This window comes from Anas platyrhynchos, chromosome 8 (assembly GCF_047663525.1).
Source record: "Anas platyrhynchos isolate ZD024472 breed Pekin duck chromosome 8, IASCAAS_PekinDuck_T2T, whole genome shotgun sequence".
Lineage (NCBI taxonomy): Eukaryota > Metazoa > Chordata > Aves > Anseriformes > Anatidae > Anas > Anas platyrhynchos.
The window spans coordinates 8,427,664-8,453,584 of NC_092594.1; the positions used below are offsets into that span (position 1 = coordinate 8,427,664).

The following is a 25,921-nucleotide window of genomic DNA, read 5'->3' on the forward strand; positions in this document are numbered from 1 at the left end:
TTATGTTATGCCCAAGTAGTGCTGGGAAGTAAACAAGTTAAAAATTCTCTTCTTGCTACCATGGAGCAGCTTACCTAGCAAGTGGTTGCCCTGAAACCTTCATGCTGAAGTCTTAATGCTTTAAATGATACTTTAACCTCCCCACCCTCAAAGGATTTGTTTAGCATGGCTTGCTGGAGTGGGCTTCCAATGGACTTGCTGCGCATGTTTAAATAAGAATGTGAACTTGACTCGTATGGAACCGTGGGACCAGGTGGGCTGCCTTCAGGAGCACGCAAGTAACTGATGGGGCTTGTGGGGCTGCTTTTTGTCATCTGAGGTAGTGGAGAACAAGGATAGTCAGCGATGACTAGAGATAGCAAATGTTAAACCCATCTTCAGGACAGGCCAAAACGTCAACACAGGAACCATAGGTTGCTTAGCCTCACTTGGGTTAGTGGAACAACTTTGAGAATGTTGTGGGAAAAAAATGAGATTTTTTTTCCCACAACCATTGCTATTTGTTTTTCTAGGTTGAGGTATGCCTAGGTTTGATTTCAATTATCCTTTTTTCCTGCACTTTAGTGATGTGGCTTAGGCTTTTCATCATACTACAACATAAAGTAGTGTGAAGGTAAGGTGCTAAAAGCACACCTTGTAGATGTTCTGTGACAGCACATTGGAAGTGGCTCCATGAATCAGTACAAAAGGACAGACTGTGCTTAGATATGTGTTGGAGCTTCTGCTTAGAAGTATAGCAACTTCCTAATACAATAGTGTGTAGAACAGTGTGGAACAGTGCCTACTGCAACAAATTTGCCACTATCACAAGCAAAGTGAACTTCCTAGGTTTTTTGGATCAAACTGATTTTAAGTTTGGATTTGGGGCAAGCGTGGGGAGTATCCTACTATGTCTGCCTTCGCTCATGGCCCAGCAGAATCTTTTTGTTTGGGGGAAGGGGTATTGCTGCCACAGCGAGCCAGTATTTTGGATTGGAACTAGATCATCTTCAAGGTCCCTTCCAGACGGAGCCATTCTATTACTCTAATATTGTTCAGTGTTAGATCTGGTAAGTAGGAGAGATGGTGCAAGGAAGGGAGAAGGAAAATGCAGTTGCAAGCTAGCAGCTGCATTGGAAGAATGGATTTGGACTTGATTGTGCAGTGTTGGGTAAATGAGCTAAGACTGTGACTTCCAGAAGAGATTAATTCCCCTTTTCTGCCACCCTCTGGCTGTGAGCTCTTGCTGCTTACCTGCTGTTCACCTGTCTGGTCACCTTTGTGAGGTGCTTGAACTCGTTTAATGTATCAGAAAAGTAATCCACAATAAGGGGGGAGAAAATGGATAGGAAGCTTATGGAGAAGTCAGTCTGTTATCCCAGAGCTGGTGGGAGGGGAGCAAGCTGCTGTGTTGGATCAGTCACACGGAACTGTCCTGCTTGGTGTGTTCCCAGTCTTTGTTAGCTTCCCCCCCACTTTGGTCCCTGTGAGATGCTGACTGTCCTGTGTTAAAGAGCAGAACAGACTGCTGGCATTTTACAACCCTTATTCATAGCTGAGGGTGTGTTTTGTTTTTTTAAAGGTTAATGGAAGCATACATTTCATCTAATTCTAGATACAACGATTGGAACTCAAAGGGTGAAGTTACTTCTGATCAGAACATAAAATTATCTCTAGTTATTATAAGAGAGGAAGGTCTAGTGAATGAACTTGTGTGATGTCACCTCTTCCAGTTCTGAGGCAGCTTTGGGACCTATGAGTTGTCTCAATAGGATGCAGTGTGTGTATACAAGTAAATATTAAGAATGTGTGCTGTTTCTAGACTGAGGTTCTTCTAAACCTGCTGGACTATCCAAGCTTGGCTTCCCTGCCGTGTGGGTTGTATATACTGGGAATAAACAAATTATTTCCAGGTCCTCCTCCTATAAGTTCTCAGTGAATTTAAAGTTCCTGTTAATGTTTCGGATGCTTAAGTGCTAACAATGTTTTTGAATTGTTTTTCAAAACCTGGGCTCATAGGGTAATGATCACCTGTAACTGGTGAAGTATTTGTGAATCACGCAGTCCTTCTGAAACAAGCTTCTTGAAATTGCCTGGGCTGTCAGCGCGATGTTCTGTGCTTAGTGGTATGCTCTGGCAGTGCCAGCTGAGGGAGTTCCTGTCCCAAGCTGCTTGTTTGCCTTTGCTCTGTTTTGCTGACAAACTATTCTGTGAAACTAACAAGCAAACTGAGCTGCCAGGAGAAATGATGGCAGAGTTCTTCCTAACAGCAGTGCTTCAGAGCAGCTGTTGAAACTGAAGAAGTACAGCAGTATGAGTGACCTACACTGGTACTTGGAAACAGGGCATTTGGAATCAAGAGGGTGAATGCTGCCATCCTCTTCCCATTTTTTCTGCCTGGCTTCCCTAAGTCTTCTTACAGGGCTTTTGGGGAGAAATGGGAGTCAGAGGCACCGCATGAACATTCAGACTTTCTAACCTCCAGTGAAGATACCTGGCAAGTTCTAATTTCGATTTTAGTAGATACAATGCTATGAATGGGTTGTCGTGGTTCAGTCCACATACTGACCCAGATCTAGGTAGCTTACTTTCTGAGGGAATTTGCCATTCCAGTTGACAAAGAATGACAATGACCTCCTCCTACTGTAGCGTGTTACTGTAACTTAATTCATTATCTAGATGAATAGAAGGGCTTCTGCCCTTGAGAATATCTAGGGTTATGGTCAAGACCCTGAGGTGAAAAAAAAAATGAGTGTTCTCAGTACTTCACGAGATTACCTTATGAAGAAATGGTCAAAGGGCGTTTCCTATTTTGAAGCGTATTTCAACATGCAGACTGAATTCCTCTACTACTGAAGAATTACATGGGTATGTAAGTACTTTCTTTGGACTTCAAGTGCTTGAATAAGAGTAGAACCACAGCATATAAACAGTATTGAATAAAAGATAAAAAGATATAATGCTTAAGTTGGACATTCTGTATTACATGCAACATAGATCAGTTGTACAAGTTAAATTAGGTAAAGTTTTTATATTAGATGTGTTTTTTGGGGAGGGAGAGAAGTAAGACATTGAGTATTCTGCAGTGAGAAGTGCTAGAAGGGAAATCAAGATGGTGAGTAAATTGTTACTTAAATGTTACTAATTTTTTTGGTAATCCTATAAATTGGTGGGAAGATGCTATGGAGGTAGCATTAGGGAAGACCTGAAAGCAAGTTCCTTAAAAGTGTGGAACACTTAGATCGATTTCAAAATGGCAAGGAATTAGTGCAACTTGCATTTTCATTTAATGTCCTATAAATTGATTGTAATGGTTAGTGTAACTTTCTGATAAGCGTTTGGTAATTAAAATCAACCAGTTAAAACAGTGGCTGTTTCCACTTGATCTCCATTAAAACATTGAGGACAAGTTTCACTGAGAAGGAATTTCTGATTCATGCGGAAAGCAACTGCGAAGCTTGACGGCAGCTGTCTGCCTGTTTTCCAACTAACCCTGTTTTCTGTCTACACATCAAGTTACACCCGAAACTGCCTCGGCAGGAGCTACTTCTGGAGCTGTTCGGTCATCACTTCAGCAGCATCGTCTCCCATAGAGTGGGCAGCATGGACAGGGGAGAGGTGTCTGCTTTATTGGCTCAGACCTTCATGGAGTCAGGATTCTTTGGTGTTTGAAGCATCTACTGTGAGCTTAGGCTGTTGTATGAGGCCATGTATAGACTCCTTGTAGAAGTGCTCTGTACTAGGAAATGATGCAGTAGGCACTTAAGTTAGTCACTTAAGTTATACTTTGGAATTATTGGGACAAATTTTTCTGTACTAAGGAAGTCTTCACAAGCACGTGATCATATCTGTTGTAAAACTCAAAATATTTTGCTTTTTTTAATTGGAAATCTGTACTAGATTATATATAATAAATGACTCGACTGTCTTTTTGCTTACTGTGTCCAAGATCTTTCAGACCCTTGTCATGTGCTGTTATAGAAGAGACACTACTTTTCAGCTACTTTCTCTAGTCCTATAAATCAAACTGAATAAAAAGCTGGAAAGAAAACCTTTGAATGTCTAGAAGAGTTGTTCTGTCAATATACACATTAAACTGTGTCAGGGTACACCAGACTAGTCAATTTGCTTTGGGTGATTTAGAATACCCACTGCATTTTATTGACCTGTTTAATAAGCTAAATCAAGCTTATAGATGAGATGATATAACTTGTAGTATCAGAATACTTCGATATTTCCTAATGATGAATCCTTTCAAAAAAAAAAAAAAAAAAAAGACAGCAGTTTATAGTTTCACAGCTATTTCTAGGTTGGTTTGAACTAACCTTGCCTAGCCTTCGAACATTGCTTGCTTTATGCCAGCTTGGGTATTTATGTAATCAGAGGAGTTGGGGGAATTGAAATTTTAATTCTCATCCTCAGGTTACTGGCTGGTTTCAAAGCCTGTTTGGTATTTGGGTATGTAAATGCTTGTACAGATACAAAGGAGAGAATAGAAGGTGGCCAGCAACAAGTGTTAAGGGCTGATGGCATATTTCAAAGGCTTTTCCAAAAATTAAAGCTAATGCACAAGAGAAGGGATAAAATCTTGCAGTGATGTACAGAAGATGGTGAGTTCAAATAATGAAGTACTTCGAGGATACAAGTTTATTTGGAATAATGCAGAAGGTGGCTGGCCAAACAGAAGAACTTCAAGCTACTGAGTAGCTGGGTAATGAAATGGCAAGTGAAATCCAATGCAAAGAAAACACACAGTGGGAAGAGAAACAGTAAGCTCTGGACTGACTGCAGTTAAAATGAGAATGTGGAGTTCCTAATAGTTTGAAAATTTTTATGCAATGTCTGATGGCACTGCTGGGGGAAAAGACTGCAAATGTTCTTACTAAGAAGCAAAATGACTCAGACTAACGGGCTCAGATACAGCAATTCTCTTGTTATAAACTGATATTTTGAATGCTCCATGCATCCTGGTGTCTTTGTCAGAGGCTGTAGTATCATAGAATCATATCCTAGAATGACTTGGGTTAGATGGTCTTTAAGGTTCCTTATAATTGCAGCCCCTTGCTGTGGGCAGGATCACCTCCCACTAGATCAGGTTGCCCAGGGCCCCATCCAGCCTGGCCTTGAACACCTCCAGGGATGGAGCATCTGCAGCTTCTCGGTGCAGCCTCTTCTAGTGCCTCACCCACCCTCATAGTAAAAATTTCCCTCAACCACTAATCTGAATCTCCCCTCTTTTAGTTTAACGTCGTTCCCATTTGTCCTGTCATCATCTGCCTGAGCAAAGAGTTGTTCTTCATCTTTTTTATTAATAAGCCCCCTGAAAGTATTGAAAAGCTGCAATAAGGTCAGGCCTTCTCCGGGCTGAACATCCCCGGCTTTCTCAGCCTGTCCCAATAGGAGAGGTGCTCCAGCTCTCTGATCATCTTTGTGGCTTTCTCTGGACCTGCTCTACCAGCTCCGTATCCTCCTTGTGCTGGGCTGGGGGTCCCAGACCTGCACACAGCACTCCAAGTGGGGCCTTGCAAGGGCAGAGCGGAAGGGAACAGTCAACTCCCTTGACCTGCTGGCTGCTCCTCTTTTGGTGCAGCAGGACTTGGGAAAAGCAGTGCTAACATTAAATAGCTTTCATTTGAGAAGCAGCAAAACTTATATTATGGAATCATGAAGGGGGAAAAAGAAATGGCGATTCTAATAATTGTGTAAATTGGATTTTATGTGTGAAAAAAGGCGAAAAGACCTCACACTTTTCATTTCTTATTCTAATGTAAAAGTAAACTGTTTTACATTAGAAATATAACATGTAGAAGCCATTCCTGTGCTGGAAACCTCTACGGCTATGTTTAGTGGCAAAACATGTTACAGTATTGAGTGTATCTGAGTTAACTTGGACCTTGAGTTAGCATAATGCTCAACCTCCTGTTCCCCCATACGTCATATCTTACTACCCTGAGTAGCTAACTGCTGTACACCACATTAACTGTAGACTGATACTCTCAGTACTGGGGTAGTAGAATTGTCTTAGGACCCTTGGAATTTCCTTGGAATTCTAGAACTCTGACAGTGTCTACAGTGATAAGTATTTGCAGAAGCAATCCTCTGATTGTTTTGATGCATTCTCTGATGCTTCTGGTACCCTTATGAAGAGATTCAGCAGAAAAGTTGTTTGAGTGTCTCCATCCCTATCTGTATTACTGTCATAGAAGATTCTTCTTTTATATAAAACTTAATCTTTTCAAATTTGTGGAGTCTTGTAGTTGCAGGGTCTGAAAATATGACCAGCTTCTTACGGAACTGAAGTTCTGGAGGTAGCTAAGTGAATTGTATTGGTATATCATCAATATCTAAAATAACAGCTTTCTTACTTTACTATAGTTTTGTTTACATTTTCTCTTGCTTTTCTTTCAGAGACTCTACAGCGGTGGGTAATTCACTGGTCCATAAGCGGTCTCCTTTACATCGAAGCCATAAGACCTCAGCATCCTTGACCAAGCTGTCATTACGTGATGGGCAGAAAGCTAAAAAGCCACTGTGTAAATTTGAAGAAGGTCAGGATGTCCTAGCTAGATGGTCAGATGGCTTGTTTTATCTTGGAACTATCAAAAAGGTAAACAGTTGTTTAACTTCAATAGAGTCTTACAGTGTATGTTGGTTAAATAAGACAGCGTTATTGTTTCACTTACTTAAGATTAAATATATTCTTCTACTTGGTCCTTTTACTCATGGTTTCCACTGTATTCATGTTTTTCAGATAAATAAACTGAAACAGAACTGCTTCATTATATTTGAAGACAGTTCCAAATCCTGGGTTCTCTGGAAGGACATACAAACAGGCAAGGACTTCAGTGAAGTAGTCATTGTTTGGTATTATGTTTAGAGTATTATATCTGTTAAAATGATTGTATTGTATGCTTGTTTCCTAAAGAGCAACATAGTTTTAATGTGACCCAGGATCATGAATTAAGCAAATTAAAAAGCAAACAAAAAGCCTCACCTCTTTTCAAAAACTCTTTTAACTGAAGTTACTTTTTTTGTTTGTTTGTTTTCCTATAACTATGTGCAGAAGGGTAAAACACTTCTAAAAATAATCACATTTGTGTTTATTTGGATGGAAATAGAGTATAATTCTGTCTTAACAGAAAACTCCAGTACCTCATTTATACAGAGTTTGACTTCCTGTTGTTTTTATATGCTTTATTCAAATATTTAATTTTTGTTGTTTATATATATTGAGGAACCATAGAATACATAGTCAATAGGCAATATATAGCCTAATCTATCTGCAGCCTATGATAAGTGATGCAGATACTTAAGGTCTGTTCAAAATGTGTGAATTTATTTTTTGCTAGGGAGTTTGTCTCAGTAGCAATCTGTTTCTACCATTCATGAATCTGTAACTCATTACCAAAAAAACATGTACGTGGTGATGGTTCCAACTGCAGATGTAGTCTGGGGGAGAAAAATCATACCTTTGTCTTTTTCTAGGAGCCACTGAAAGTGGGGAAATGGTCTGTACAATATGTCAGGAAGAGTATTCAGAAGCACCGAATGAAATGGTTATATGTGATAAATGTGGGCAAGGTAACTAGATTTTTTTCCTATTTCCTGCATTTTAAAAGACATTTGTTTGATGAAGGAGTATATTTATATGGCTATCAATGATTGCTCAACTGATCTTACAGCTCTTAGAGGCTATTAAAAATTCCGTGAATAATTATAATACATGCTAAAGTAACTAACACCTCTTCTGTAAGTAAAGCTACTTTTTTACCGAGAAAATTTAAAAGACCATTTTGAATGTTACTGTTTTTTTGTCAGAGTTTTGGCACTTGGCAAAGGATAATGCATTATAGTTGGATTAAAATTATATGTAGTTATTTTTCTTTTGCCTTTTTTTACCTTGGTTAATTGCACTTAATATAGGTTATCATCAGCTGTGTCACACACCAAATATTGATTCCAGTGTGATTGATTCAGATGATAAATGGCTCTGTCGACAGTGTGTTTTTGCAACAACAACAAAGGTACGTTCCTAGAAAAAACTTCTTAATATTCCCAGATTGCTCGCATAACTTGTTTGAATTTGAAACCAGCAAATAATACAGCATTTTTTCAGCAACTTCTCTTTTTAACTTTGATCTGGATGAAAAAGTTTTGTATTTTGGGAATTAGTCTTTATTTTAGAAATAGGTGACATTCCTTTTTCATTTCATTTTTTGAAAATATGCTGGTATATTAAAGCATAAGGATAGGTGAAAGCACTGTATTTGATTATAGACAAACTTTTGTAACTTTCATATTAAAGGATTTGAAAGTTTCTGGAATGTATGATTACTTTCGTAAACTAGTGTATTTATTTTGGCTCAGCGAGGTGGTGCGCTTAAGAAAGGACCAAATGCCAAAGCACTGCAAGTCATGAAACAAACATTACCATATAACGCAACAGACCTTGAGTGGGACGCAGGCCATAAAACTAATGTCCAGCAGTGCTACTGCTATTGTGGAGGACCTGGAGAGTAAGTAAACAGATAACTATGCAAGAACTTTTCTCCATAATAAAGCTGCAAACGTTGACCCTGATCCTGTAGACTTGTTACATTGGCTGTTTCTGTTGTATATAGCTATTAAAGTTGATGTGGAGTGGAATTTTTAATCACTCATACTGTTATTTTAAAAATATCTTCTGGGAAATACATCATTAAAGTCTTTCATCTTCCCATTCAATTTGTTTTAATTTTGTCATGTGACATCATATAAAACAAGCCCCTTCTACAACAAACAGTAATATAATTTTGTTGCATTGCTATTGCTGTATGATGGAGGTCAGATGGAGTTACTCCTGATCTTGCAGTTGTAGACAGCGTTTTTTGATGTTAACACACCTGTCATTAGTCAGAAATGTAAATGTATCTGGACGTCAGTTTTATTAAATACAGTTAGAATAAACAGCTGTATTTATTGTGAAGTTCTCTGGATATTTTTTGAAAGACAAGCTTATAAAACATAACTTAAGTTTGCGTGTGTATAAACAGTGACACACTGAAAAAAGGAGTATTTTGTTGCTCTTATTGTTTAGATTTGCACAGGTGCTACGCTGTCTGTGTTCATATGAATAAAGTTATGTTGAGTTGTTCTCTTACATCAGGGTCAGAATTAATACAAGGTAGGATACTATGAGGTAGGATCCTGTCTGATTCTACTTCAACATGATGCCCTGTATTGCAGCTATTACCATAAGCGGCTGGCTCTTTTTTCTCTTAACGGCATTATAGAGTCCTTCCTTGGTTCTTCCATTTCCAAGGAATGAGGAGATCTAAGTAGATAGAAATGAATACTGTGGTGTCTGCATGGATTAGTGAATGAGTAAAGTAGCACTGAAGATTTGAAGTCAAGGCAAGTAAGAGTCCCACAAAGAAGTAAAGCTTTTGGCGTTGGAACTAGAGGATCTTTAAAGTCCCTTCCAACTCAAGCCATTCTATGACTCATCTTGAGTTTATACTCACATAGCAGAACTTTGAGAATTTTGCAGACTTAAAAAAAGTAACTTTCAAATTTGCATGGTTCTTTTTCTCAAGGGAGAAGGTAGAAAAAGGTCAAAAAAAAAAAAAAAAAGCCTAAACTGAGGCTCAGTTTGAGGATTCAAATAGTTGAACCCTCAGAACAAATGTTTGTGATGTATGCGACTGTTGTTGCTTTAGAAAATGACAAGGAAGCTAATCTAGTATGTGAGAAGGCATTTAAATGTTAAATTGATTTCTTTAATTCTTATGATCAAGATTTAAAAGGTCAGAGAAATGCAATTATATATTTTTAAAAAATAACTCAATACTTTTACTATTTTTTTAATTATTATTTAGTTCTCTTCTAGTCATACTTTTCTAGTAATGGTTCATTGAGAAATTGTGTTACTAAAACGTTCATATCTGTATTTCAGTAACACAGGTGACTCTTACAAATAGCGAAAGTTTGGGTCAGAAGATCCCTTGCTATTTAATTTAAATTGAAATTGTTCTTTGTTACATTTAACATGTCTTGTTTTTCTTTCTGTTGGTGAAGCTGGTATTTAAAGATGTTGCAGTGCTGCAAATGTAAGCAGTGGTTCCACGAGGCGTGCGTGCAGTGCCTCCAAAAGCCCATGCTTTTTGGTGACAGGTAAGAAACTTGAACTGTACTTTATGGTTGTCTTTATTTAAAATGTGGAGGGAGTATGTCATAGGTGAGCTTTTATTAAAGCATCTGTAATACATCAGTATTTTCCAAAAGCATTGTGGTGAGTTTAACCTAGAAGATTATAGAAAATAAAAGATGTGTTCAGGTGCCCAAAAAATGCTCTTTGTCATCTCTGTTTAAAAAGGAAAAAAAAGGAGGCAGAGAAGACATATGTGTTTGCTGTAGGAAAGACCTAGAAACAGTGTGAAAATATACCATTAGTGGAACGGGGTAAATAAAACATTTTTCCAACTGTTTCCTTTGTTCCATTGTCTGTAACACATCAGTGCTCCTGTCTCCATCCAGCTCGCCTGGGTAACACCAGCTCTTTTCCAGCTCGTACAGGGGAACTGGAGGAACAGGAGGGATAATTAGATGACAACTCATTACATCCTCTGTTGATGTGTGATGAGTGGAGAGCAAAGGAAACGAGAAAGGACACTTGTCTGTGCTTTTGTTTTAAAAGGAATTTAGAGTAGTTGGAGCAGATAAAAGTGAGAATTTGAGAAAGTAATTGAGGAGCATCTCATTATATTTTCTTCTACTGCTCAGTTGTACTGAAATGTTTGTGTGAAGGAACCAAATTAAGACTTAGAAAATGCTCCTTTGAACACATGCTTACACTTGTGCACAGGCTTCCTCATTTGATTGAATGGAATGGGGACTGTGGGGAACATCTTTACCAATATAGTCACAGGTTGAGGAAGCTAAGTTTGAAGACATGGAGCATAAAATCTACAAAGTAGAGATAGCTGTATCAGGTAGAAGACAGGGTGCATCTTAGAAGCTGATGGTGGTGGATGAAAGGACTATCAAATGCTGTATGGCTGGGTTTCTAGACTGCTTGCTTTTCATTTTTCCCCAATCTGTCTTTTTTTTTCTTTTTTTAAAAAAAAAGCAAGTGAAGAGTCTTGTCAGGAATGATGAGGTGGTAGCTCATAATAAGTAATATGTTAAAATATTTTTTGTGTGTGTGCTTCTATACAGACACCTACCACCTAGTCACACATATATGTACATTTGTATATGTTTTTAGGTTTTATACGTTCATTTGCTCAGTTTGCAGTTCTGGACCAGAATACCTCAAGCGTTTGCCCTTAAGATGGTAAGTGAAAGTTTAAAACAAACCGAAAGGTGAGTTGTGTACATGTTTTTTTTTTTTTTTTTTTTTTTTTTTTGTCTCATTAAAAAAAAAGGAAATTCGCTTGCTGTCTTGAGTTGTTTCCTGAGTTGTTCTTGTATGAACTGGGACAGTTTTCTTTTCAAAGTGTATTCATAAATGCACGCACATATTTGCAATTGCATTCACTTAGGATTTATTCCTGGAATTTTTCAGTAAATTTGCAAATAAATACTTGTTTCTGTATGTGAAGTTTGAGATACCTAAACAAAAGTCCTTTTTGCAGGTTTAGAGTCTTGTTGTTAAATGAGCCAAAGGTACAGAGTACAATAGTAAGCATCTTGACATATTTTATAGTAGTTTCCTTGATGAGATGTAATATATAGTTGTAGTTTGAAGTCTTTTAACTGTAGGTTGTATTAGAAATAATTAGAAATTAATTAATACATACCCACTTTAATGGGTATATATGCTATCAAATATAAGATGGAAATGACCTTGTTAAATGTTAATTCGTGATGATACTTGTATAAATTTAGAATTATTTAAATGTAATGTGGTTTAAACCAGTTTTGGAGTTTAAAAGAGCATCATGAGAATGAGGTGAGGCAGAAATGAAAGTACAATTCAAAGCTGAAGCAGTCACATTGGGAAGAAAAAGGGTAGGAGATTTCATAATGTTGTTTCCTGGACTGCATGTTTTAAGTTATGCTTTGTGTTTGTCTAAATATATTGTGCTCATCTTTTATCCTAAATTATTTCAAAGAAAAGCAATTGGGTAAAACTTTTTGTGTTGATTTTGATTCAAATATTTCTGAATTCTAGGGTAGATATAGCACATCTATGCCTTTACAACCTAAGTGTTATTCATAAGAAGAAATACTTTGACTCGGAGCTTGAACTCATGGCATACATTAATGAAAACTGGGATAGATTGCATCCTGGTGAGGTAAGTAGTTGGAATACTATATTTTTTCCCCCTCACTCCTGAGTCCTGAAGGTCAGTGGGAGTTTAGGGACCTATGAACTGCTTTATGGAGCTTATTAAATCTATTATTACCATAAAATCTGGTAATTCAGATGATGAGAAGATCATCTTCAATTTCCTTGCAAAAATTGCATGTTCGAGTAGTGTATGTTTTTCTGAGCTATGGAATTTCTAAAGTGACCTACTGAACTATTAGTTTGTTGTTTGCATGGCAACTTTATTTTTTAATACTCAACTGTTTATTCTGTGGCATACATATTTTGCTTTTCTTTTGTAACTGTCTCATAGTTCTTTGATATTTTCATGTGCGCAGACCAGAAAATCTAGAAAATACAGAACTGAATGCAGAGTATATTTAGTATGAAGACATCAGAGTCTCTTAGGTGTAAAATCTGACAAATTATTATAAAGAAACATTTAGTCTTTCCTCCCTCATCCAAGCACGAGTGGTCAATTCATCTGCCAGACTTCAATCTTTTCCATCCATTTGACTCACTAAACAGTTATCTTAGGGGAGGGGAGATTGAGAATTAGAAAACTCACCTCTCTAAGTGGTACTTTTAATTCCTTAACCAATGCTTCTATACCTTCATTGAAACTTCAGTCACCAGGCTACATTTTTTGATGGAATAGATTTTGAGTAATTGTGTAAAAGCTGTAAAGAAATCTTCAAGACTGTTTATTCTGATAAACTTCTAAATATCTTTCATGAAGTTGGGAAAAATCATATCCTGAAACATTCGAGGCAAGTTTTTTTGTTAATCTGTTTTTTTTTATTGAGCAAAAACTAGTTGCAGAAAGAATAACATATGGTACTGATGGTGTGAGTTTTCTAAGAGTGACAAGCTAAGAAAAATACAAAAATGACATACTTCTCTAGCTGGTTAGAGCTGAATAAGAGATAAAGCTTTTTATTATTGATAAGCTAGAATTAATTGGTGGAATTGTGAGAGCTCTGAAGTCAGTATTTTTATCATGATACTACCTATTATACAATAAAAATATTGCAATTTTCTATAGCTAAGTGTTGCAGAGTTGCAAGACCTGTGGATAGCAGTGGATTGTACTGACTGCATATGGTAAAGATGCCTAAAAGCAGTTGTTACTTTGTGAAAAATCGGTCAAATTTCTCTCCTAACTTTGGTAGTCAACTAGAATGACTGTGAATCTTGCCCTAAATTATATTAAAAGATTGTTGTGGGTTTTTGAGTTTATATTTAGCTTTTAGAAGTGCTCAATGGGTTAAACGTGCTAGCTCTTCTGTCTGGTCACCATTTTATTCTTTAGAAAGTGTGTGAGGGCTTTTTTTGGGCTGCAGGTGTTGTACAGTCTTCTCTGCAGTATCCATACTGAGAGTGAAACTTTATCAACTGTTCATCATCAGCTCTATAATCAAAGATAAATTAACTGCAGATCCAATTGGATATAAATTCTTGAGCATTCTGGCATGACAGCTGAAAATATGGTAGTTTCACAGCTACTTTAAAAAATAGCTGTCTAAATACAAAAATAATACTGTAAACTCTATTACATAAATGTTATGTCTGCTTTATAGTCACCAGTGCAGGCAAAAAATGGGAATTAGGTCCAGTAGCAGGATTTTGGTTAAAATAATCAACAATACAATAATTAAGTTTTTGTGCCAATGTAGTTGTACTCTGCTTGCAATCTCACTTCGTTTGGACATACTTAATGCTACTGAGGAACTCTTGTTAGCAGCCTTGGGAGGGCAGACCAGTATTATATTATTTGAGTATACTAAAATACTTCTAAGAGAAGTTTTTCTTGTAATTCTTAAAAGTAAAAGTTAAATTATTTGGCCTGGGCCTAATTCTAATATAAATTCTGTGGATGTGAACTACAGAATGTATGAGGTAATGGCCTAATACCCTTTTGGGGTTAGGCAGTTTTCACAAGTAATAACTTATAAATATACTTCAAATCCAAATCTATAGTTTTAGTGACTCAAAGTAACTGGAATCTTTCTATTATTGAAGAATTCGTCAGGTTAAATGATTTCTTAATACTTCACAGCTGGCAGATACACCGAAATCTGAAAGATATGAGCATGTACTGGAGGCATTAAATGATTACAAGACCATGTAAGTTGTTGGTATTTTTTGTTCTAAACATTTGCAGTTTTATTGTTTGTAGTTTCCAGTTTCCTTTGCTCAGTCAACCTGATAATTGCTGTGGCTGTGGATAATACTGACATTTTGAATACTGTTTCTATAACATCCCAGTCCTATTGTGGAACCCAGATTATGAGAAAATTTTTAATTTCCATCCTCTTCCCAATTCTCATTCTGTATTTCAGACTGAGGATTGCATTAGAGGAAGAGGGTGAATAAAATAGCATTAGGATGAGTATTATAATTTTACCATAGATTTGTTTTGCCTGACCATCTATATGTATTTGCATATTGTTTTCCTTGGAGTCAGAATTCTAACAATTAACTTAAAATCATCTAGGTTTATGTCTGGAAAGGAAATAAAGAAAAAGAAGCATTTGTTTGGCTTGAGAATTCGTGTACCTCCTGTGCCACCAAATGCTGCTTTAAAGGCTGAGAAAGAACCGGAAGGAACTTCTCATGAGTTCAAAATTAAAGGCAGAAAATCATCTAAACCAATTCCTGATGTGAGGTAAAATAATCCAAAGGTTTTAGCAATGTTATGGTAAACTGGAATTATTTGCAGTATATTTTGGTGCCTATAAAAAATCCATTTCATTGTTTAATGTACATTTATTTAAATAACTGTAAAGGTGGACTGCTATTTGTACACTTTGCAAATATTTTAAGTTTTAAACTGATCTAGCTGTATATTTTCCTTTAAGGTGATTATGAGAACAAGGTCTTCAAGCTTATTGGTTTTCCATTATGATCCTTCTGAAAAAACTTGGTATTTAGCAGTAAGAACAATACAAAGTATCCCATCTTTGCTGCCACTGGGGAGACATATCTCTTGCCTTCCTGGTGCGTTTATGCAATGATATTAACTGTATTTTTAAACAGAAAGTATGATGTGAAGCTATATCTTACATTAGTACATCTCTTGTACCAAGTGTGATCATATGAGTAAATGACATTTAACACGTGTCCATTCCTCTTCAACATTAGGGAATCCGTAATGTCACCAGAAGGATCTTGTATCCATTGTGTTATTCTAGAGACAAAATGTGTGGCTTTTACATGACAATTTTGGTTCACCAAAAGCTTATTTAGCACAATGTTTATTCATTGTCAAAGGAAAACATTTATTCACTGAAAACTATCTTCAATAATACAGAACAAAATATAAATTTTCTTCTAGGGAATTAAGTAATGGTATAGAAAGAAAGGGGAAAAAAAAATCAGTAGGTCGTCCACCTGGTCCCTATACAAGAAAAATGATTCACAAAACTCCAGAGTCGTCTCCTCTGGTAAGGTTTTGGATATATTTCTTTTCTTTTGCTGTAACTGGATTATAATTTTTGACGAAAAATATAACCAGTTAATCTAAATCATGATATCCCTCCCCATTTACCCTAAAACAAAACTGATGAGCAATTCAAACTTGATCTGAAATACTTTGTTTTTCTCCTTAGGATAACGAACCAGTTCCAGTGATAGAGAACCCAGCCTTGGAATTACCCTGCTCTGTTGGGTAAATTTAAAAACAAAACAAAACAAAAAAATCTCTGTAAAGCTATTCTAACAACATGCCATTTGTTTGTTTGCTTCTGAAATGTCAGCTGAGTTTTTAATATAACATTACTTTCATTACATGGCAACCCTTATCTTGCATACCAGGAAATCTGATGGAGCTGCACATTCATCCAATACCTCAGATGTAGAATCCACAGGTGCTGCCAGTATGAAAGAAACTACCTCATCTAGCATTTCCAGACATTATAGGTAATTGTACAATTACTCTATCTGCTATAATGATTAAGAGATTTAATATATTCATTTTAAAAGACTTTCAGAAGGAAATCTTCAGAGGAATGTTCAGGGGAACAGAAAGCAAACAGTTCAGCAGTAGTTCACCTTTAATAAACAGAAGTTGTGGGAATAGTACAAGAGGTATCTTGCCAAAGCATGATGTTTAATGTTCTAAGTCTGGTTTCTTGAAGAGCAAGGTTGTGTTATACTTTCAGTGAGTTTTGAACCTTCTGGCTAACTTTGACTAAATCTGAGACAGGTAGTTCCAAAGAGATTGCATTTTAACAAGCTTCAAGAAGACGCTCACTTGGATGAGAGAAACCCAGAATAGCAACTTGTTTGTAGTAAGGCAGGCAATTTTCTAATCATCTGTACTCTAGACACTTCCAGTGCTGTGTGGCTCTTCTTTTCTGTCTTGTCTTTAATTGAAGTTTTGGTAAAGCAAAGCTAGAAGATAAGGTGGGAGATTGAAAAATGTTGTGTAATAGAAAAATGATGTGAAATAGAGATAAGGATACTCTGGAACTGGTCAGAGAAGGACTAAGGACCTAACAATAAGGAACTGGAAATTCACTGGGATTTGGTATAATGAGCTACTGAGATGCAGAGCTATAAATTGGCTGGGGAAATCTAAAGAAATAAGACAAAAGAAAACTTTCTTCACAACACAGGTCTTTTTTTTGTACTAACTGCTGTTCTTCGTTAATGTAAAATGCATACTTAAATTACTTTTACAGAAAAGAAGTCAACTCCACAAACACTTTCTGAGCTTAATTTTATAATAATGGTCAGAAAAGAACCGATATGTACCCCAGATTAATTTTAGCAGCTTTTGTTTTGGTAGGTTTCTGTATTCATGTTAAAGAACAGTAAGTATGCTGCTATTTTTTACAGTCTAATAGAGCATGAAGTATTTTTGGCACAGTCTGCATAAATAGCTGTGACCCACATTTATGACAATAAATTGGTACTGAATTTTACTCTCTTGTGGTACATTATTCCTCAGTCCGTGTATTTGGTGGATGGATCCTCAGTCTGCATATTTTCTCCTGTCTTTCTGGTTCATGCTATTGAGTCCTTTCGCAGGGATCTTTGCTACATTATTGCTACAAATAATCTGTCTTCAAAAACTCTTCTGCCTTACAGAACGCTGAAACATTTACCTAAGGACTTAAGTCACTGTCTTGTATTTTTGCAGTTTATTCCATTCTTTGTTATGTTAAAAAGATGCCCTTTTTTCCTCATGATGTTACGTAACAGACTTGAACATCAAAGTAAGCATACCGTTTAATTTAGGACTTGTTTTAGAACATGGAAATTCTAGATGTAGGTTTTTACATAAGGTTTTCTATCTTGGATAATTAATATTTGGATGATGGTTTATTCTTGGATAATGCCAGAAGCTCCTGTTTTCATTACCAGATACAAATCTGTGAGTTTTCAATATACATATTTTCCTGGCCAAATACAACAAATCTTTGGAATGTCAAATGTGTACTATAAGAAATAGTCATGTAGAACAGATTTTTCAATTCTTCGTTCACATGTCAAAGTTTTAATTTGCTGAGATATATTCAGCTTGGGAAAAAAAGTATGCATACATTCCTTCTTCTACTTATGGCCATCAAGTCACAAACTCTTATAGTACAGCTTTGCTTTGTAATTGAATGTGATACCTGTGTGAGAAAGCTGTATTTTTAATTTACAAATCTAAGCACATTTGGGGCAGATTCCTGTGAAGAAATTTGTTTTCATTTGGGATTCATCTGTATCGAAATCCTTTCTTACCATAACTAGGCATAAGCTAGTATCATTGGTTAAATTTGTACAATTTTTCTTATGTAAATTTGGCAAGTGCCATGTTGGTCATCACCTAACTAGTCATCATTACCTATAGGTAACAACTACTATTATCACTGAAATAACAGAGCAAAAGTTGTGATTTAAGTTGTGTGGGAATAACTGATGATAAAAGATACATTTTGAATGTTTTTTTCTTGGAGTTAATGCTGGCGTATTTTTTTAATAGTTTATCTGACTCGAGAAAAAGGACTCGTACAGGAAGAACTTGGCCTGCTGCAATACCACATTTGAGAAGAAGAGGTCGCTTTCCACGAAAAGCACTCCAGACTCAAAATTCAGAAATTGTAAAAGATGATGAGAGCAAGGAAGATTACCAGTATGATGAACTCAATACAGAGATACTTAATAACTTAGCAGATCAGGAGTTACAGCTCAATCATCTAAAGAACTCAATTACTAGTTATTTTGGTGCAGCAGGTAGAATAGCTTGTGGTGAAAAATACCGTGTGTTGGCTCGTCGGGTGACACTTGATGGAAAGGTGCAGTATCTTGTGGAGTGGGAAGGAGCAACTGCATCCTGACTGTAGGACTGAACATTATGTTCACTGCACTGTCATCTGTAAGTACAGTTCATAACGCAGAGCCACGAGAGAAGCGTGTCTTTAAATGTTTCTAAAAACAAAACAAAAAACCAATTTAGCCTTAACATGTAATTGTTATCATTACAGCTCTTGTGATAAAGACTTATCTTTTTAAAATCTGATCTGAAACTTAAATTTTTTAATCTGAACATTGTTAGATTGTTTTAGGTTGGGATATTTTGGGTTACAATTGCTTAAAAATGTGCATGGTGTTTAAAAAAAAAAAAAAGACATTTTCTAGAGAACATTCCATGGATACAGTTATTGTGATTTAGAGAAAATATTATGTAGATAGCACAAATCTTTGAAAAATTTTGGTTTGTTTTCTTACCCAAATGTTTGCAGAAATGTATTTCTATTTCAATACTTTCTAGATTTCATAAGTGCAGTGTATATAATGCCTACTGAAGACTGTAAAATACTGAAGTTTTCTTTCAAACAAAGTGTAAAAAAAAAAAAAGGAAAAAAAATATATTGAGCCTGTAAATTGCTCTGTGACCAGACTTCATTGTCTTCTTAATATATTCTTTTGTGTGTGTGTGTGTGTGCGCGTGTGTGTATATACATATGTATATATGCACACACTTCCTTGTGTGTGTATATATATGTGTGATTGTGACCTATGCAATACAAATTATGGGATCGGTCAGCTTCTGAGTATACATCCCATAATTCTTTTTTCAGGAATAGTCGCCAGTATTTACACAGCAGCATTTCTTCTCAGGCTTATTGGGTGCTGTTGCTTTCTGTGTACTAAGGAAAAGTGTCAAACCAGTGCAGCGTGTTCTGGCAATGGGTGCAGTCATTGATGTTCATATGCCCTAGGTAATATATTCCATTATTTTTCATGTGACTTAACTATTAAAACCAATGCAGGATTTGAATATTTTAACTCTACTAGAAATAACATTTTTAAAGTTATTGTGGCACCTTGATTGTAACTTTTGTGTCCCAGTTATAAACTAAGTTGACAGGAAACGCACACAAGATTCCTACATACCTGTAGTTCACAGTCTTGTTTTGATAAAGGTAGTATGAACAAAGTGTGTTATTGCACAGGGTCAACAAACAGTATGTTGCCATTTGAAGTAACATTACTGGTTTTATTACAACATTACCTCTTTTGTTTTTGTAAAATGTACTGAGTTTTAAAGTGATAAGTTTATTTTACTTGTTTAAAAAAAAAGTCAGTCTCTTGCCAGTATTAAATGTTTTTTCTTTGCTACTTTTGAAGGGGGGGGGGTTAGCCAAAGAGTAAACAGAAGAATATTTTTACTTTGGTGGTTATTCACTGTAGTACATAAGGCATCTTTTCTTCTATGATTACAGTTTACCACCAAAATAAAATTATGTAACAAATGACAGTGTGGTTTAAAATGTACTGCCTGAGTTAGTGCTTATTTATTCCATTACTTGATTATTTGATTCTTTTTCTGCTCATCTTGAACATCTTAAAAAGGTGATCTGTTTTTTTTCCCTGTCACCTTATAGCCAAAGGAAGCAGAGAAAGGTTTTTATCCTGTGCTTGGGTTATGGCTGGCTGGGTAATATTAGCTTTATAAAAAATTGCTAATTAAAAATTGCCACGTCTGTTTACCTTTACTAAAATGTTTTTTTTTTCCTCACACCCTCAGCTATTAATTTAATGTTGCCTTGCCTGTAGCTGCAATATTTTGATAACACAGCAACTTCATGTTAATTTTTTGAATGTTTATATCTTCGGATAATGCAAAATGTAAAGCCTTTGTAACCTTACTTACACCATCTGTATCTGTCTTATTATTTCACTTAATTCAAGTCCTTTAATTCTAACTGAACACCAGCAGTATTTTCAGTAAAGTTTCATTTGAGGATAAATATTGGAATGTACTTCGGGACTTTAGCTGGGGGAGAGGGGAAGGGGAATATTTGTCAAACTTAAGCTGTCCATAGACTTAACTATTGTGAATGTCATTGTTTCATTTTATTATGATGGTTGACTTGACTCTGATGTTCAGTTTGTATTTTTGGAATTGCTTTTTTCTTAGAATTAAAGACAAACATTAAATGTGTGTATTTTCTGAGAGAGAAGAATGAGTTTTGATTCTGTATTCTTGTGAAATACATACTTGGTGGCTTCCTCCCATCCATCATTCCTCTGTCTCTGACTTGCCTGTTACTGTCCTAGAGACATCTGCCCTGCGCATAGACACTAACTAGTGTTTGAGCTGTACTTGAGGGATGCTCTGTGAAAAATGTCATGTACTGGAAAATGCTGCAATGGTGCTGCTGAAGCTATGGCTAGAGTAGTACAAATGCCTTTCACGCCCTTTGTGTGAATTTTGCTGTATGTGGTAATGGAGTTTCTTAACAAAAAATACAAATGTTGCTGTACATAGTGATTTCATTTTAGTACGACTTGATCATTTTATGTATGCATGTGTGTAAATATATGTAATTCAGCTATGTTGTGGTCACTGATTTAGAGCCGTTTCCTTATGTACCAGATTTGATATTTTTCCATTATATATTATTTGTATTACTGTGGTATTTAGGTAGGTGAACTCTGTTTAGAGACCGTTCAAAAAAATGTAGGCATCAGATAAATAAACAAGACAGCAAAGAAATAATGGCACATTGCTGGTCAGAAATGTGAAATAAACATCATAGCAAACTACTTGTCAAATCATTGTTCACAACAAAAACTTGAGGAATTTTCTTTCCTCTTTTTCTTGAAGAGGAATATTCTATGCTTTTCTATGCATGACAGTCATTTTGAGTGAGATTACAAAGTAATTCTGAAAGATCTTTCATTATGGTATATAAAAATGAATGTTAAAATTGTCATTTAACATGACAGATGACAAATAATTCAAATGTGGTCTTGAAGGTGAAGAAAAGCAGTTTTTCATGGGAGCAGGAGAGATAAGTGGATAAATAGAAAAATGGTCAAGTATTTGATACCTCCTACTAAAGTGATGTTTAGTGTTGTATTTTAAAAGGAAATTGGTGAATTCAGAAGGAACATACCAAGACCGGAGATGGAGCAATAGTAAGAACACAGCGATAAGGATGAACTGGACAGGAGCATCGGTTCTGTGCAAGGAGGGAAGAGGCTGGATCTTGCAAATGCTATGCAGGTAACATTTTTCAGGCTTCAAACTCACTTTTCAGTTCAATGTGGAACTGACGCCTAAACACCTCACCTGTGTGGAGGTGTCAGGTCTGTTGAGATCCTAGTTTAGAGAAAAAAAAATTGAATTGTCAACCTTAGGTTCATTGGAAAGTTGATTTTTTTATAATAAATTGAATCATTTATAGATGGGATATAAAGAAGAGAGAGTCCTTTGAATTCCCTAAAGAAAGTTCAAAGCGGAGTGGCCATTTTCTGAAAAAGACAATACTAGTGTGATTAGAAAAGCAAAAGATGAGTAGAAAAAGAAGCTGTGCACAGCGTGAGAATGAGCCTGCAATTCACTGCTTTTGCTATTCTTTTACTTCCATCCTTCAGCAGCTATGAAACGGGGTTTTGTACTGTGGCATTTTACTCAAATTCTTATGGTTTATATCTGTTTTAGCAGTGTCCAGTGCATTCTTCATACTCTGTTTTTAACTCGTTATTCATTCATTTCTAGTATTCATTTCAGATCACTCCTGCCATACATTGAAAAATGCCACCTTTTGTCTGTGATAGTGTAGTGGTTTGGTAATTCACAAACGCAGAACAGAAAAGAGTATTAGATGCTAATGTTCCTCTCAGCTAGTTCATCTCTGCTACTTTTTGTCATGTTCCTTTGTTGAGAGCCATATACCATCAGATCAAGTTGTTTTATCAAATACAGCTGTAGCTCATACAGTTTTTACATATCTTTGTTCTAATCTATTCACTGATACGAATTTACCAGTGAGAATTTTTCAATTGTTGTAACTTACTTCTAGCTTCTTAGTTTGACAATATTCTGTTCTTTCCATTTTTAGCCAATTTTGTGTTTGACATTGATCGACTATTATGTGGATTTGGTTTCCTTGTCTTCTCTTGAAATACTTCATGTCCAGTGCAGTAGCATTTACTTGCAATCTGGAAATCTGCAGGATTGCTCAAATAAGCTCGTTTATATTTTATATATTTCTGCAAAACCTGCTTGACAGCAAGAAGCTAATTAATGTTTTTATCTTGACATAAATAGTCTGCTCTTTTGTAAACACCATTTTGAAGTACTTCATTTGTGCTCTGTCATGTGCTAATGAATACTCAAAACTGTTGCTATTACTGCATTCATTCAACACCCAACTTGGCAGTGATAACTATACTACATATACTTATTCCTCATTCATGAACGTTACTGAGAATGTCATAAGCTGCCTGTTTTGTGTTCTCACCTGCTTGCTGTAGCTTGGTATTCATAATCTGACAAATTGGTTGCATGAAATTCTAGAGGTTATACACAATAGTTGGAAATTCAGGGAAAAGTAAGTAATGAATAAACAGTTGCAAATGTTTTCAGGTTTTAGGATGCCTGAATATATTTGTAGTGAAAGGAAGAGGAAAAATGAGCCCCCCCCAGAAAAGGGGGGGAAATAAAAGGTGGAACTAAGAATTGATCAAGTAAGTTTCTGAGTTAGGGAAAGTGATGCTTTTTCTACAAAAACACACTTGGAATTGTCCTTGCTGACACTTATTAGGGAGGATAGCTGGCTTCTTGCAGAAAAGTGTACATGTATACATTTGTGTACAAATACACACATCCTGGAAAGGCAATGAGAAACAACTTGAATTGTATTTAATAGAGACTTTATTATTTCTAAGAAAGTTTTTAAGTGGGCTGTGAAATCCTGATTAAAAAGACAGCGTTTGAAGGACTATATATACATATAAAAGGAGGTCCTTGCCTTCTCTCCTCCCATGCTTTTTCTTCTCTGCTTGTGATAATAAGCCCAGGTATTGTATGTGCTCACATGCCCTGCAGTCACTGAGAGGTAAGTGCACCAATGGCACCTGAGCCTACTTCCTTCTTCCCGGTGTCTTGTCATCTTGTGGAAGAGAAGTCAGTGGCAAGAATGCTTTCAGGAGAGACGGCATAAATGAATAATGGATGAAGCATCCTCAGGGCTTGGAGGGTGTTTGGGTGCCTGCTGTCTCTTCAGAAAATGTAATCAAGAGTCTTCTCATTAATTGTTTGGGGCTAGGATTGATAGAACTGTGAGTGAACAGTCATGGGATCTTTTACTTGGAGTTTCACCACTCCCTAAAATCCTCAAGCATAACAAAAATGACCTTGACTTGACATAAAGTATTTTCTAATTCTTTAACGTTTAGTTTGAAATAGAGACTATAGATAATGCACTTCTCTTGGCAACTCTCTCTTCCTTACACACCTGTATTCCAATTTGGCAGGTAGCAGATGGACAGTGAAGAAGGGTATCTTGTTTCCAGAAATGGAAGAAAGGGACTTGTGAGCTGCTTGGGTTTTCAAGTCTTACTAGCTATCCTCACCTATAGCAATTCATAGCATGAGAGAAGATGATGTAATTCAAAAGCTTCTGATGAAGCTTCAGCAGTATAGGTATGTTTACTATTAACATTCACTATACATTTTCACCTGTGTTAAAATAGTTGCCTTAAGTAAATTGGTTTTGAAAACAAAACCATTCCCTAAGGCAAGGCCTACAGCTTTTGATCCGCTGTAATTTATGAATGTGGTGCTTATTCACTTCTGTACTAGCATTCCTCCTATATGAGCAGTGAGTTTTTGTGATAGAGTACTGCTGTGGAGGAAGCAAGTTGTTAGACTTTTTTATATTTCCTTGACATGCCTTGGTCACTTTCCATTAGTAATGCTAATACTTAAAATTGGCTTGCCTCCCTTTAAATGCATTCTACCAGAAGGTTGCTGTAATTTTACTGCTTTGTGAATTCTTAAGACTTGGTTCATTTCATTATTTGAAGTAGATTATGCCTCATGACTTTTCTCAACGACATACAAATATAAGGTTTTACTTTTAACTGAAAGTCTTTCACCAAGACTATCTTTGTCATTTTTTTTCATTTATGACAGTAATCATTCTAATTATCACTGTTAATAAAAATAAAACTGACAACAGCAAAAAACAACCACACATGATTAAAATCACTTCTATCAATGAAAGGTACGTTCTTCATCTTCCTCAAATATGTTGTTGCACAAGATTTTCTTACCTATGGTATTTGCTAATTTTCAGTTTAGAGAAACCTTGAGTAATGAACTAGTTTATTCTATCTATCATCACAGAGAATTGTGGCTTGAGCTTAGGAGGAAAAAGAGGGTTTATAATCTTTGGAAAATTGGGCAGGCCACTAGGGAGGACTATAAGGATGTAGCGAGGCTGTGCAGGGACAAAATTAGGAAGGCCAAAGCTCATCTGGAGCTCAAGCTGGCTACTGCCGTTAAAGATAACAAAAAACGCTTTTATAAATACATCAACACAAAAAGGAGGACTAAGGAGAATCTCCATCCTTTACTGGATGCGGGGGGAAACTTAGTTACAAGAGATGAGGAAAAGGCGGAGGTGCTCAATGCCTTCTTTGCCTCAGTCTTTAGTGGTAAAACCGGTTGCTCTCTGGATACCCAGTACCCAGAACTGGTGGAAGGGGACGGGGAGCAGGATGTGGCCCTCACCATCCACGAAGAACTGGTTGGTGACCTGCTACGGCACTTGGATGTGCACAAGTCGATGGGGCCGGATGGGATCCACCCAAGAGTACTGAGAGAACTGGCAGAGGAGCTGGCCAAGCCCCTATCCATCATTTATCAGCAGTCCTGGCTATCGGGGGAGGTCCCAGCTGACTGGCGACTAGCAAACGTGACGCCCATCTACAAGAAGGGCCGGAGGGCAGACCCGGGGAACTACAGGCCGGTCAGTTTGACCTCAGTACCAGGGAAGCTCATGGAGCAGATCCTCTTGGGAGTCATCATGCGGCACTTGAAGGGCAAGCAGGCGATCAGGCCCAGTCAGCATGGGTTTATGGAAGGCAGATCCTGCTTGACGAACCTGATCTCCTTCTACGACAAAGTGACGCGCTGGGTGGACGAGGGAAAGGCTGTGGATGTGGTCTACCTTGACTTCAGCAAGGCTTTTGACACCGTTTCCCACAGCATTCTCCTCAAGAAACTGGCTGCTCTTGGCTTGGACTGGCGCACGCTTCGTTGGGTTAGAAACTGGCTGGATAGCCGGGCCCAGAGAGTTGTGGTAAATGGAGCCAAGTCCAGTTGGAGGCCAGTCACTAGTGGCGTCCCCCAGG

At 36.7% G+C, this 25,921-nt stretch overlaps 1 protein-coding gene and 1 long non-coding RNA gene across 5 annotated transcripts in view; one reads left to right on the forward strand and one right to left on the reverse strand.

Annotated features, from left to right (window-relative positions):
- MTF2 (metal response element binding transcription factor 2) overlaps positions 1-19,154 on the forward strand; it is a 40,774-nt gene extending 21,620 nt beyond the window's left edge. For 2 of the 4 annotated variants that reach the window (XM_072041502.1, XM_038182800.2), the window contains exons 2-15: positions 6,388-6,586; positions 6,731-6,812; positions 7,465-7,560; positions 7,903-8,003; positions 8,347-8,495; positions 10,036-10,131; positions 11,225-11,293; positions 12,134-12,257; positions 14,331-14,398; positions 14,769-14,939; positions 15,609-15,717; positions 15,883-15,941; positions 16,088-16,192; positions 18,249-19,154. In XM_072041502.1, coding sequence (XP_071897603.1) covers positions 7,485-7,560; positions 7,903-8,003; positions 8,347-8,495; positions 10,036-10,131; positions 11,225-11,293; positions 12,134-12,257; positions 14,331-14,398; positions 14,769-14,939; positions 15,609-15,717; positions 15,883-15,941; positions 16,088-16,192; positions 18,249-18,603 — 1,482 coding nt within the window. In that variant the 5' untranslated portion in view covers positions 6,388-6,586; positions 6,731-6,812; positions 7,465-7,484 and the 3' untranslated portion in view covers positions 18,604-19,154. Of the gene's footprint in view, positions 1-6,387; positions 6,587-6,730; positions 6,813-7,464; positions 7,561-7,902; positions 8,004-8,346; positions 8,496-10,035; positions 10,132-11,224; positions 11,294-12,133; positions 12,258-14,330; positions 14,399-14,768; positions 14,940-15,608; positions 15,718-15,882; positions 15,946-16,087; positions 16,193-18,248 lie in introns of those variants that run through there. The other 2 variants (XM_072041503.1, XM_038182802.2) reach the window with 2 other exon arrangements.
- On the reverse strand, positions 18,454-24,044 carry LOC140002999 (uncharacterized). Its single transcript, XR_011810861.1, has 2 exons — positions 21,673-24,044; positions 18,454-18,694 (listed from the first exon to the last, which is right to left on the reverse strand). It is a non-coding gene; the product is annotated as an uncharacterized lncRNA (long non-coding RNA).
- Positions 24,045-25,921: the final 1,877 nt, after the last annotated feature.